The sequence below is a fragment of the Loxodonta africana genome, chromosome 10 (genome assembly GCF_030014295.1).
Source record: "Loxodonta africana isolate mLoxAfr1 chromosome 10, mLoxAfr1.hap2, whole genome shotgun sequence".
In the NCBI taxonomy this organism is placed as follows: Eukaryota; Metazoa; Chordata; class Mammalia; order Proboscidea; family Elephantidae; genus Loxodonta; species Loxodonta africana.
In genome coordinates, this window is record NC_087351.1 from 93099757 (window position 1) to 93114125 (window position 14369).

Consider the following 14369-nt stretch of genomic DNA (forward strand, 5'->3'; position numbering starts at 1 on the left):
CTTTCAACTGATTGGCTACTCACAGTAGATCCCATTGTGAAGGTGATCACATTATGTCAGATCTCATAATGGAAGTGATTACATCGTTGTAAGACTGCCAAACTATATCATAATCAAACCACTGAGACTCATGGCCCAGCCAAGTTGACATAGAACCTCAATGGTCACGATAATTAGAGATGTTTTAAACACACGTTGGGGTTATGCTGTTTGCTCAGTTTTACTTGGTTTTGTTATTTATGCAAAAGATCTGTAACATTTCAGTATTTTTATTGCTTTAATTTGTTACTTAGCAAAGATTTTGAATGGGGCCTATCACATTGTAGTTACTCAGAAAATAAATACTCTTTGGGGAAAAATACATTCTATGACACCTAATATAGTGTAATACTTAAATTGATTGTCAGAAATTTAAAGAAGTGCTTGAGTAGATTTAGTAAAGATATTTTAGAATTGGAGAACTTGCATAGATTTGTATTTAGTCCATTCTTAAGCAAATAAGGGAGTGGGAGGAGACAACTTAATTTGAAATTAATATTTCATGTTGTCAATTATGTTTAAAGGGGATCTAAAACGTAAAATAAAAGGCCAAGACAAATTATATATGGCTATTAATTATCAGTTTTCAGGTACAAAGAGACAGCAAGATATAATAAGTTATCATCTCAGTTGTAGAGGGTGAGGAAAAGCTGGATTGGACTTAAATATTTATGAGTCATCTAATCAAAATCTTTCTGAAGATGACAATGTCGAAGCCTGGAAATATTACTCTGAAACACAGTGGATACCTTGAACCACTAGTATAAAAAAAAGAATATTATAGAAAGAGAAAAATGAAATTGAGTGTAAGCTGATAACGCAGAACCAATGCCCCAAATCAGGTTGTATTCTAGTTCCTGGGAGGGTGGGATAAACAAGATCAGAATGTGGCCTTAAAGAAGTCCAGACCCTTTAGATAATCAAATACTAGTCTTGCCTTTCAAACCCAAGAAGAGCTATACCCGAAAGTCCTGATTTAATTAGGTTGCCCAATGAGTGGGTAGAGAGTTCTAGTTAATAGAAGTCTGTTAGGAGGAGCAGGTGTGGAAGTGACCTTTAGTAGTAAATCAAGCATCTTTGGAATCTGCTTAAAGGCCTTTGCTTGAGTAAGCCTCAGAATTGGAGTCACTTAGGAAACCAAATTTTAAAAGGGTACCCTTGCACACCTGGAAAAGAAACCATTCTCTTGTTTCTGCTTTGGAATGGAGACTAAAACTCAGAGAATGCTGTAATCAAACAAACCTTTAAGGCAGCGGTGCTTGAACATAAGCATGCATTTGGGATCCCATAGAAGGCCCATTACAACATAGATTGCTGGCCTCACCCCCACAGCTCCTGCATCAGTAGGTCTTTGAACAGCCAGAGAATTTGTAGTTTAACAAGGTTCCAGGTGCTGCTGCTGCTGCTGCTGGTGGTCTACAGACCACATTTTGACAATCAGTCCTTTAAGGAATACTGAACAAAAGGATATGCATCTTCCTCACAAAAACTATGATTCGTCTTCAATGGAATCTAATCAGTTGGTTTACATGCAGTTAAAATTAAAAAATGAGCAATGACAACCAGTTAATTTGGAACATTCAAACTAACCTCACAAAAGACGTCTCCAATGGGGGAAAAAAAAAAAAAGGGAAACTCATTCCACAGTACACACTGGCTTTATTGGCTGTGGTCTTAGTCAAAGCACAGAATGAACCTTGGCCAGCCAGCAGCATGAGGTCTCTCAAGCCTGCAGCTGTTGGGAGGAGGCTGCTCTGCCAGTGACTCTGGGCAGGAAGTGCCTCGTTAGAACTGATGCATCTATTTTACTTAGCCCAGAAAAGAAAAAAAAAAAAAAAGGAAGGCAAAAATGCCTAGTTTTCTCCAATCTAGTTTTCTCCAATCTTCTCTTAACCAACTGCACCTCCATCCTGCTCCCAAGCCACCGTCTTAGATGGCTTTGCTACCAGGGCTCTTTGACTTCTGGTAACTGACAGCTTGAGGCTCCTGGTGATGGGAAGTTTTTAAAATGCTACATCATAAATCAAACCTGTATCTTCACTCAGGGTGGACTTGATCATAGTGTGAATAAAATAAAAATTCAAAGCAACAGGTAAGCACAGGGTACCCAGACTGAAGAATATATGAAAGGTGGCAGCTCTGCGTGCAGATCTGAACTGCCAGCAAGCACCCCATAAGGTGCATTTAGGATTAGTGCAACTCTCACCAGAAACACGACTTTACAGTGCACGTCGAGTTCAGCAAGCCTTCTCACTACGCTCCTTTCCAGGGCCCTGCATCAGATAAAGGATTGAGTGCTACCGCAGTTTTTTTCTTTCAAGTAAACAATTGAAAATGTGTGTTGTTGAAGGCAACCCGGTTTCCTCTGTGTTCGTATCATTTTACAGAACTCCTGCCATCCTTCATTTCCTTATCCAGCTATGTGCTCAGCAACAATGGACAAACAAAATCTAAACTAGCATTACCTCTACTCTAGGGATAACATTGAATAAGAGTTACACAGTATAATCTAATAATAGTTGGCTTCAGAAGCTGAAAAAAGAAAAAAAAGAACTTCTAAAAAGGATATTAGACATTTAGATTTTAAGTCCTAATGTGCAAGTGGACACACATTTTGGGAATTGCTTTTATGGCTTTACGATAAGAAGGTGATATAAATAGGCTCTCCTGATATATGAAGTACATATAAACACTATATTAAAAAATAGCTGTGTATCCTCAGGATTCCCTGATAAAGAATAATGATGTTTTACCAAGTGAAATCTTTTACACCTGATTAACAACCAGCCCACATCATAAGAAAAATAACATAAACATCTCATGTATTAATCTCACTAACTCTGCAGGGTTGCCACTGCCCTGATGCAAAGGACAGATAAGCCTGACTCCAGTCCACCAAACCAAAAAACCAAGCCTGGTGCCGTAAAGTCGATTCCGACTCATAGAGTCCACAGGCTCGCTCAAATAAAGGACTTGGAGCTGCCTTCAAAACTGCTTGATGACTGCAGGCCCCAGAGAAGGGAATGAAAGAGAGATGCTGGTTCTAAGGAAATGCTTCCAACATAATATTTCCAAGACAAAGAGAGATGCACTTTGCAGACCAAGTGTTTGGGGCTTTCAAAAGCCATCTGAGCCCTTGGTGGCTTCATATGACTCACAAGTACACCTGACTCTTCACTGAAAAATTTTAAGAGGGGGGCAAAAAAAAAAAAAAAAAACTAGTTTGATGGAAAATCTGATGCTATAAAACTCAGATTTGCCTTTTTTTTTTTTTTAAACAAGCATGATTTTACAAAAATATCAAATCAGAACTTAGAGACTGTCAATTAGTGAAAAGGAGCCCTAGTGGTGCAGTGGGTAACCACTTGGCTGCTGAGAAGGCTCAAACCCACCAGTTGCTCCACGGGAGAAGGATGTGGCAGTCTACTTCCGTAAAATTTACAGCCTTGGAAACACTATGGGGCAGTTCTTCTCCATGCTATAGGGTTGCTATGAGTTGGAATTGACTCGAAGGCAACAGGTTTGGTTTATTTTTTTTGGTTAATTAGTGTAATTAACCCACACCAAACGCAAGGAGTGGCAGGTGATGGACCCGTAGATTATAGCCTTGGAAACTCTATGGGGCAGTTCTACTGTGTCCTATAGGGTCACTAGAAGTTGGAATGGACCCGACGGCAACGGGTTTTTTTTTTTTTTTTCCTGTATATAACGAAAACGACAGAGTTCCAACATTTGAGGATACATTTTCACTTTTGTTTTTATTTAAATAATGCTAGTCAAAATGCTTTACTGACAGAATGAAATATGAGAGGGTGTCAGGCCATGGAGCTCTGTGGAGATGATGGGCATGCCTTCGCTTCTCAATAACCTCTTGCTACTTCTGACAGTCCAGTATCTGCCAGATTGAGGAAAACAGAGCATTCGTTCTAGGGAATGAATAAGGGATGGCAATTCTGCAACTTCAACTTTTTAAACCATAGCAAGTTATTGTTAGATGCATAGGTGATAAATGTTGGGTGCCTCTATCTGGGCTACAGTAGCAGTTTCATTTCTCATTTTCACTACTATATGCTCAAAGGCATAAAGTTCCACATTTTGAAAGGCAGAAGTCATCTGATTACATGTAGTTTTGACTACCTTCCTGAAAGGGTACTAACATGTTGCTATGTTTAGAATTCCGTTTATTCTTGCAGAGAACAAGGCGGCAAGTCCACATCCACAACTGTCACCTGACTTGGCAACCAAATGGGAGTCAAGCTGTGCCAGGGAAGGAAAGAAACCCAGCCACAAAAGTATTCCCAGGGTTTTAATAATGAGAGTACGCAAACACATGACACTGAAATTCTGCAAGAAATGCAGGTGTGACAGACCCTAGAGAGTTTGGTTCCTCAGTGTGGGTTGTATAGGTAGTGGACTTCAGGGGTCAACAGTAGGGGCTGACCTATTAGAATCCTGAGTGACTTGGGTTGGCCTTGGCGTCAGATAGGACATAAGCATAGGTGTAGGTATGGCAGGAGAGCCTAAAGTAGGGGCAGATGAGGTTAGAACTTAACGGTCAGGCTGGTTGTCCCTGAGCAGATTGGTGTATTTTGTTACTAATCAAAAGCAAGGGAGACGTCTCTGAAATTTGTTTGGAATCTAAAACTCTGTTTCTAGATGAAAGCATCTCTTCTAGCCTTCAATTAGATGTGTCGTTTTGTGCAGAAATGAAACTAAATGGAATCTTTTCTTGGTTTAAATTTCTGTTTCTCAAATAGGGATATGTTTTTATTGCTAAACATTAGAGAATTTAAAAGTTAAAATATGTAACTATTTTTATATCATATGTTGGTGCGTGAAATGCCTTTATATACAAACTTTCCCAACTTTATTTTCATGGTTTAGGTTTGATCCAAGAAAACCAGATGCCTTTGTGAGGACAGCTTCCTCGGTTGAAGGTCATGAATATCACAGATTTTCTGTTTTGTGTTGTTTTAAATTGAAGAAAAATACTAGGACAGTTTGTTTGGGGAGGGGGTGTAAGAATCTTGGAAAAGGAATCACTTATTCAATGACCATTCAACATTCTTGCTGCTGAATCATGTGCAGTTGGGTTTATAGCACAAATTTTAAGTAGACGAATCGGAGGTATTTACTCTTTCCTTAAAAAAAAAAAAAGGTTTTCTAAGTAAATTTACCATTTCATTATATGTAAGAATTTGATCCCATTTAAAACAATAAATGTTATTTAACTCTAAGAGCCAATACAGATAAAAACCTCTGAGTCCATTCTGACTCTGAGTGACCGTACACGGTAGAGCAGAACTGTCCGTCGGGTTTCACAGGCTATAATCTTCACGGGAGCAGACTGCCACATCTTTCTCCGGCAGTGGGTTGATGGGTTCAAACTGCTGACCTTTCGGTTAGCAGCCAAGCCCTTAACCACTATACCACCAGGGCTCCTTCAGTACAGATTAGATAGGGAAAATGTACCAAGATTATTGAGAATCTTTGGATAACACTGAACTGAGGCTCAAAATAAAAAATGCATTTACCATAGTTTAAAGGAGAGAAAAGAAAAACAGACCTAATTGTTTTCTTAGGTAGGTAGGTAGGCAATTTTATCCACGTGACCTTTAAATCAAAATGTCATAAGAACACTGTTTTATTATGCTATTGATTTGATATATTTTTTTTTTTTTTTGGTAAAGATACATAGTTAAACTGTAACAATAAAATGAGAAGTTGGTGGTTCTGGGAGACTGATTCGTAAGATTATATACTGTTTCAACTATCTTCCCTGAAAGGGTACTAACATGTTGCTAGGTTCAGAATCCAGTTATATAACCAACTGGTTTCCAACTTTCAAGTCAGACACCAGTCAAGGGAATAATATGACTTTCGCTAATGGGAAAAACATCCAGCCAGATTTCTCCCAGCTGTTTCTCCCCTCTGTGGCCTTCAATAATTTCAATGGAAGTTTGGTGTGTGTAGGGAGAAAGATGGCCAGAAAATCAAAACTACTAAACCAAAAAGGTCAATCTTCAAATTAAGTCTTGGAGCAGACTCAGTGCAGAATAATGTTTCTTCCTTATAATGTCCCAGTGCTACAAGCAATATGGCTGACCAGCCACAGCTCAAATGGGGCCGATAACACACATAACTGAGGTTTTTCTGCCAAAGGGGTGAAGCAAAGGAAAAACAGTTTCTAGCTTTGAAACATGTAAATCAAGCTATTAGTGTTTCCTTAACATTCCCTTGGATTTCCAATTCAAGTGTATGGTGACTGCAAGAGATAGGAAAAATCCTCAGAGGAGACAGGTCCTTGGATTTAATTCCATATAAACAGAGGTCCAAGGGATTTGGACAAAATTGTTACTCAGAAAAGTCTGACTTTGCCTTTGAAGTTCTTGTGTGTTCTATATTTAAAGTCAAACACCTTCATTCATCCAACAGTAGCATAGGACATTGAATAGCATGATTTAATGGTTTTATTTATTTATTTCAGATTTAAAATGATCTTTCATAAGATTCCTCCCTATTCAGTCATAAAATCATCAGCTGCTATGTTTTCAAGGATTTTCCAAGTACATCCTTTGAGTTACTTTAAACTTTCAGGTCTAACTGGCCTTGATGTACTTTTTTTTTTTTTTAAATGACCACAGATGCTGTAATAGCGGCTTAGACCAGTTCCTGCTAAACAGAATGGACTGTATGACATTCCTACTAATACATAAAGGAAAATCTATTTAACTAGCTTGTATCCTTAGGATTTAAGTAAAACTGGTTATCTTTCTCCCTTATTTTCTTCTCCATTAGTCATTTATTCAAGGAGATAAAATGCTATGCTGTTGGTCAACATATCAGTGGAAATGCTGAAGTAATTTCTCAATGTCCCAGATATTTCTCTAGAGCATTACAGATCATGTGAAACACTGGGACTGTGAGCCGCTCCTTCAAAAGGTGCTCCACTTGCTAAAACCCAATACTGCTAGAACACTCACAGCCCTGGGACAGCCTAAGTGTCATATACTACCTAACAGCAAACAAGCTTTGGGATACTGCTCCTGTTCTTGTGCCTCCCCCTACCCCCTGCCAGCCCTAGCACAATGTCTGGCATATAGTAGGAATGAATAAATGAGAACACGCACAACTATACTCTAGAAGTCAAGCAGATTGTGCACAAACTCACTACACTTGTGATTTTTTGATACAAAACATCTCCATCTTTGGTAGTAACCATTGTATTCAAGTTCATGGAAAGACAGTCATTTTCTGTTCTGCAATTAAATATGCTAAGTCAGAAAAAAAAACATATCTTGAGTGGGAATAGAAGCATCTTTACGAAACGTGAGAAATCTAACAAGCAATTATACTTTAGCAAACACAAAATGTAGTGCACAGTTACAAAGGTATTGCTTTATTGTCCTTGTCTCTGTGCAGAATCTTGCCACTGTGACCCAGTGGGATTCAATTCCTGGATGCTTATTTTCTTCTTATCATTATTTAGCATTTAATATAAAGCTTTCTCCACTGGTAGATCAATAAGTAAATGGTATAAGTTCTGAAAAACACTTTGATATTGAGAACAACTGGGATGCTGAAAGCAGAGAGTATCAAATTATAGAAGAATTTCTGCAGAGTGAATCTTGAGGATACAGGAGTTTGGGACTGATTTTCGGCAGAGTAAACCAAAGATGGTCCAGGATATGAATGAAATAACCACAGTAGGGTGGTTGGTCACAAAAAGACAAATAAATTGTGCTATGAGTTCTTTATAGTCCATTACAATTCAGGGGACATTGATAAATTCTTTATTGATATTAAAAATGAATGACTGGAAATAATTTTAAGATACTGTACTTAGTAACAGACTTCTGAGATGATGGATGTAACAATCCTGAGCATTTGTAGACTGTCTAATATTATATATGCATATCTCCATGACATGTTATAACACATGATAAGTTATTAGATACAAGGCATTTTTTTTTTTTAATCAAGTTTATGTAAATGCTCCCTGAATCTAAAGCACTGGCAACTTTTGCCTCAAGGGAAACTCATTTTCCTTCTCTTTACCCAGTAATTTTTGAAAGACCTCAATTATAAATTTAAATTTTGGTCAGGGAAAATGTGATCTGACCACACCTTAAAAAGGGAAATGCACAGTGAAACATATTATTCTTTCTCTGCTGGCGTAAGTTGCCAACAAGTCATTCAGCCAATAGTATTTGGATTGGTTTAACATATAGCATTCACAAAGACCAACTTTTTGGTCATTCTAGTCAATGTTTGGCAACTCTGAAGCTGCAGGTATGTTTCCTAGATAATCTGGGCCACGCTGTAGCAAGGAAAGATATGCTATTTTTAAAACCTCATGTAAGGCAACTGATTACATTTTGCTTTTTTTGTTCTCAGATTCCTCCTTTTTGGATTGTAGGCTTTTCCCATTCATTGTTAAACTCGTGGGATCTTCCTTGATTGAAGCTGAATCCACGGAAGCCGCTCTTTTTGTAAATGCTAGCGAGGTAAGAGGAAAGACAAAAGCAAACATATGTAACTATACACCCTGGGCTGAAAAAAACTAATTCTGCATAAGATAATTAGTTAATTATGGCATTTGATCTAGTTTTCTGTAATTAAACTTTACTTGGACTGGCAGACCTTCAGCGTAGGAATAAACATAACCAGTGTATTATATTGTCAAAAACACATATTCATGTGATTAAAAGAATTTTTGTGAAGCGTCTCGAGAGTTGAAGATGTGTGGTTGGTCAGTACAAAATGATAGAAACTACACACATGCACGCATGCAGGATTTTGGAGGGAGAGATCTTACAGGCTTCGTGTCTACAGAATGATCTCTGTTATACAAAAGGAAACTAGGACTAGATCTGGAATTTAGGTCTACTGTTTTTTCTACTACCTTTTACCTCTCTTCTATGAGTCGGAATCCACTCGATGGCAGTGAGTTACGGGTCTGGGTCCAGATGCCTATATTCAACTGCCTACGTGAAATCTTCCCTCCTGATTTTTACTCTTTGAAGTTTGCCCATCCCTTAGGCTTCTCCAACTGCCCAGTTTCTCAAACCTTGCTTCTTCTCTTCTTTTACCCTGCCTGCTCCACCCATCCAATTTAAGAGTAAGTTCTGATGATTCCACCTCCCAAACTCACCCGAGGCCTCTGCTACTCACCATGTCCATTACCCTCATCCCAGCCCAAGCCACCATTTTTCTCTTCCTGTTTTCGTTCTTGCTCCCTTATGATCCCTTCTCCACATTACTGCCAGAATTCTCTTTCTAAAGGTAAATTAGATTATGTCACACTTTACCCCTAGAATTATGCCTACCCCTGTCCCCCATTGCTTCCCAGTGAACTTAGAATAACTCTAAGCATGTTCTGTGGCTGAAAAGGCTCCACTCAGATCTCACCTCCCACCACTCACCCCTCACTCACTCACTAGGTGTTTGTGCAGCAGATCAAGCTCTTTTCCTCTCTGGGGCCTATGTACTTACTGCTCCCTCTAACTTAACAGGGAGACTCTTCCCACCCAGTTTTAACTTGGCAGGTTCTCCTTGCCATTCAGGTTTCAGCTCAACTGTAACCTCTCCTGATGACCAATTTAACGTAGCAGTCCTGTTCCAGGCAAACCTCTATCATTTCACCTTTACAGCACCTATCACCAATTTATTTTATTTAGTGGTTTACTTTTTTACTACCCATTTCCTCCATGAGTCGAGGTGATGTTGTTTGTCTTGTTCACTACTGCAACCCCAGAACTGAAACCAGAGCCTTGTATACAGACTCTTAATAAATATTGGTTGAACAAATGAATATATTTAAGAGACTTTTAAGAGGCAGCAACTGGGATTTTTCTAGCTGCTTTCTAGAGAGTATCTAGAAAGAGTTATCTCGTCAAATTGCAATAACTAGAACTCGATTATTTTTTTTTTTAGCACTTAACTGGCTAGTTAAAAATTCCTAAAACATTGTAACATAAAATGAGCCTATAAAATGAGAGAGACAGAAGGACTGTGCTTTCACGGAATAAATAAATCCTTTAATGGACAAGAAGTAAGTTTCTTGCCGTATCGATACTGCAATGTTTTAAATGCCATAAATCTTTTGCATTTTACTCTACAAGTTTGACGATAGACTACATATGAGTGTCTATTCACAGTTAGCTGGGTGGACCTTGAAGTATGACAGAGAACTGAAAATACTGTGCTATTCTTGCTACGGACAAATTATTTTTCATCTGAGGGACTTAAACTCTCACTAAACTCACCTCGAAAAGCAAATTGAGAATACTAACTTTTCCTTTCATAGCAATGTAAACTGAGGTAAGGAAGTGAAATCAAATTGTTTAGCAACTTTACATTGATTTGTTTTTCTGAAACAATTGAGTTACATTAATATGTAAGATTCACTCGCCAAACTCCTATAGCAATCCTCATATAACATTTTTCTCACATGAAAAACCACAGTCCCTTCTTTTCAGGATAACTAAAAAAAAAAAAAATTTTTTTTTTTTTAAATTAACTTCAGTTTTTAGAACAGTTTTAAATTTTCAGAAAAAACTGTAATTTGTGTTTATTTCAAAATTCAGAGATACTGACTTCACAAGCATTAAGCATTCTAGTCTCAAAGGACTCAAGCTTTCGAGGAGTCACCAGATTACACAGCTTTCACTCAAGTCCAGGGTGGTAGAGGCCCATGAGTGAAGGCCCTGTCCCGGAGTCGTGTTCCTTTAGCCTAAAAGAAGCTATACAGGGAGACCAGTGGTCAGTCACTACTTATAAAAAGTAAAAATGACAGTTTCAAAAGCTGACATTATGAGTCTCTCTTACTAAGCCCCCACTGTCTACAGGCCGAGGGTAATGGAATCCAAGTGTTCTAAAAGAGTGTCCTGAATCGCGGCCATCATTTCCAGCCAGCCAGGATAAATTTGGTACTGATCATGGCTCTAAATAATGGATTTTTGTGTTCCTATTTCCAATGGTAATATAAACTTACAATTTATACATTTCTTCCCTCCTTCCTGGCAGAAGGAATCTACCTTTTCTTGAATTGACCTGAACTACACAAACCTGACATAAATTACTACTTAAAACAAACTTTCATTAATGCTGGATCATTTCAGAGACCACAAATTATGCAGTATTTTCCCATTTCCTTTGTTTTTTCCATGGTCAGTGATTCTACATTTTAGTTTGGTCACAGTTTAACAGGGCATCTAAGTCAGCAGAATGAAGGCCTTAGCGTCTACAGCTTGGACAAAAGGGCCTCGTACAGTTCATATCAAGACTTGAGTAGGAAGTTGCTTGTTCTGTGGGCTCAGAAACTTATGTCTGACTAAGGACCTATGGATTCTCTCCTCTCTAAGTCACATGAACCATATAGGTCTAAACCTCTCTAAACTCTAAACCCCAACTTTCCTGTCCCAGTAACATGCTAACAAGAAAACTGAAAATTTGCTTGTCAGACATAAAAGCTGGGTTTTATTAGTAGAACTTATCTTTTAAAAGAATAATTTTTAGCCAAAGTATACCAAAAGTCAGAAAAACAGGGGTTTCTTGCCCCATCCCTTCCAATCCCACAGTCTTACTCCCCTGAGTCAATAATGATCAACTCCTTTAGCTATGTGTTCTGTATTTACTCCAATGTTTCTTAAAAAAAAAAAAAAAGCTTATATTGCTATTTCTCTGATTTATCATTTTTAGACATTATATACATCCATTCATTTTTCTTCAGCCCATACTCTCAGTATATATAGTTACATCTGACATTTTTGTTATGTCAACAGAGTGTTTATATTATTACCCAGTGCCATCAAGTCGATTCCAACTCACAGCGACCCTATAGGACAGGGTAGAACTGCCCCATAGAGTTTCCAAGGAGCACCTGGTGGATTCGAACTGCTGACCCTTTGGTTAGCAGCCATAGCACTTAACCACTACACCACCGGGGTAGTGGTTTATATTACTAGGACTATGTAAATAAATAAATATTATTATATTATATTATATTAGATTAGATTAGATTAGATTAGATTACATTACATTACATTACATTATTATATGGCTCACATAAACCTAATAAGTATACTACGGCAATGCTTCCTCTCTTATTTTTCATTCTCCCCTTGGGTTTTTAATCAATCCTTTTTTTTTTTTTTTTCTGTGACCATCCTTAATTGTTTCTTATTGCTCAATCAGATCTGCCATATATCTATGGTAGTTTTTTTCTGAGTACTCAAATGTATTAGATAATCTATCAGTGTTCTGTCCTCCTCTCTCCCCCAAAAGATTGACTGGAAAATTTAGCCGAATTTCCTGATGGAATCTTTCCTTTCTACCTTCAATATGGGAGAACTGAAGCATAAGTGTGTACAGATTAAAAGGGTTCAACCAACATGCAGCAAGAAAAATCATCTAAAGCTGATCATTACAAAAATCACTGGGGTTAAAGAAAAGATCCTAAAAGTTTCCAGAGAGAAGGGAAGGGGCCAGAATCACTTTAAAGGAGTCGAAACCAAAAATGACATAAAGCTTTTCAACAGCAACAATGCATTTTGGAAGACAACTCTAAAGTAGCCTCAGAAGGAAAACCATTTTTAGCCTAAACTTTTGTAGCCAACCTCTCAATCACACGTGGGTAGAAGAAATCCGTTTCCAGAAATACAAAAGCTGAAAACATTTACCTCCCTTTCTTTGATTTGTTCTCACAAAAGAAAGGAATAAAACAGGAAAGAGGAAGCTTGAAATCTGGGAAACAAGGAAACCAACTGTTCTGTATTCTTTGTTCTCTCATGCCAAGGCTCTAGTTAATCAGGTACTGTCCCTTATGAATTGATCTTCTAAATATCTTATTTTTTCTCTTACTGTTCAATTGTTGTTTTTTTTTTTTTTTCTACTGCTTTCATGGTGATTCCCTCAACTTTGTTTCCCATCTATTTTTTCTTATGACGATTATATTTTAAATTTCTGAAACCTTTTATTCTGTTCCTTTTTCACAGCACCTTGCCCTTATTTAATGAAGGTAATATTTTCTCTTATCTCTCTAAGGGCATTAATGGCAGTTTTTTTTGTTTTCTTTTGTTCCTTGTATTTAGGGCACATTTAATATAATTCCATTTTTCTTTTGCTGGTCTTGTCATCTCTCTTTTTTTTCAATCTTGAAGGTTTAAAGAAAAAACTAAAAAGAAATTATAGAACAATTTCTACAACTAAGCTGAAATTCCTTGTACTGAAAAAATGGAGACGTATTTATGGTGATCCTAACTTTTCCTACTTCTGATATAACACATTATGAAAAAGGTACAGAAAATTCAAGGTTTGCCAGAAAAGAACATCGGAATAAATATGATTTCAAGAAAGAGTTTAATTAAATCACTTAAAAATGATTAGTGATAAGGTGCCTATGAGAATAAATTTAAAAAATTATCCTTGTAAACGGGAGTACAGGTGAGAGGAAAATCATAAAGCAAATTTGTAAAAGAAGAATAGTAAGTCATAAGGCTTTGAATAAGACTGCTTCCTTGAATTAATAAAGCATTATAAATTTATGTTAAATTTTCCAGTCAGATTTTACAATATAAACTGTAATAAGTATTTTCTTACCTAAATTGTGTTCTCACATATTTTTTCCTATTCTTATTTAACTTTATTTCCTTTTGAACAGTGAATTTACATAGGAAACTTAGAGAAATGACCACAGCTGGTCAAAAAGTGCTACTGAATGAAAAGCTGGATACAGTTTCTTTCACTGCCTACCACAATATTAAATAAAATTTTAAAAAATCTTAACATTTTCTTCCTCATGTCTTCTAAGCACTTCCTTCTAGGTGCCTTTCTAGGGAGCCATATGAAAGTCATATTGGCAACATTAAATGGTCATAGACCTCCATGCTCAGATCCTGGTGCAATTTGTCTCCAGGGTCTCCAAACACTCTGATGTTTGGTAGTTCTAAGTTCTCTCCTGCCCAACCCTCATGTTTAAATGGATCCTCGTGTGTACACAGACCTGGGGATATTTTTTCATTGCTTAATATGAAAGATAAAAATGTGGCCTGTGTATATATCAGATTCTAAGGTCCCATAAGCAACTTGAGATACGATTCATATTGAAGAGCAGCTGCCAGATGAGAATAGCAGAGGGTTTATGCAAATGCAAAATCACCAGGAAAATGATTAGGACAGGAAAGAGAAAATGCTTAGCTTTTGGAATAAAATAATCATGATAAAATAAAAATCAAATCATTTATCAAAAAGTGATAAATATTTATTGAATGAATCCATGAATATAAATCAGCAAAAGTGAAAGTTATCATTTTTGGATTTGACCTACT

General features: G+C 37.2%; 1 protein-coding gene across 9 annotated transcripts in view; it reads right to left on the reverse strand.

The window, feature by feature from the left end:
• Window positions 1-14369, reverse strand: part of CEP128 (centrosomal protein 128) — a 554311-nt gene that overhangs the window by 18259 nt on the left and 521683 nt on the right. For all 9 annotated transcript variants that reach the window (XM_023546439.2, XM_023546440.2, XM_023546437.2 and 6 more), the window contains one exon: window positions 8415-8538. In XM_023546439.2, the coding sequence (XP_023402207.1) occupies window positions 8415-8538 (124 nt within the window). The remainder of the gene's footprint in view (window positions 1-8414; window positions 8539-14369) is intronic.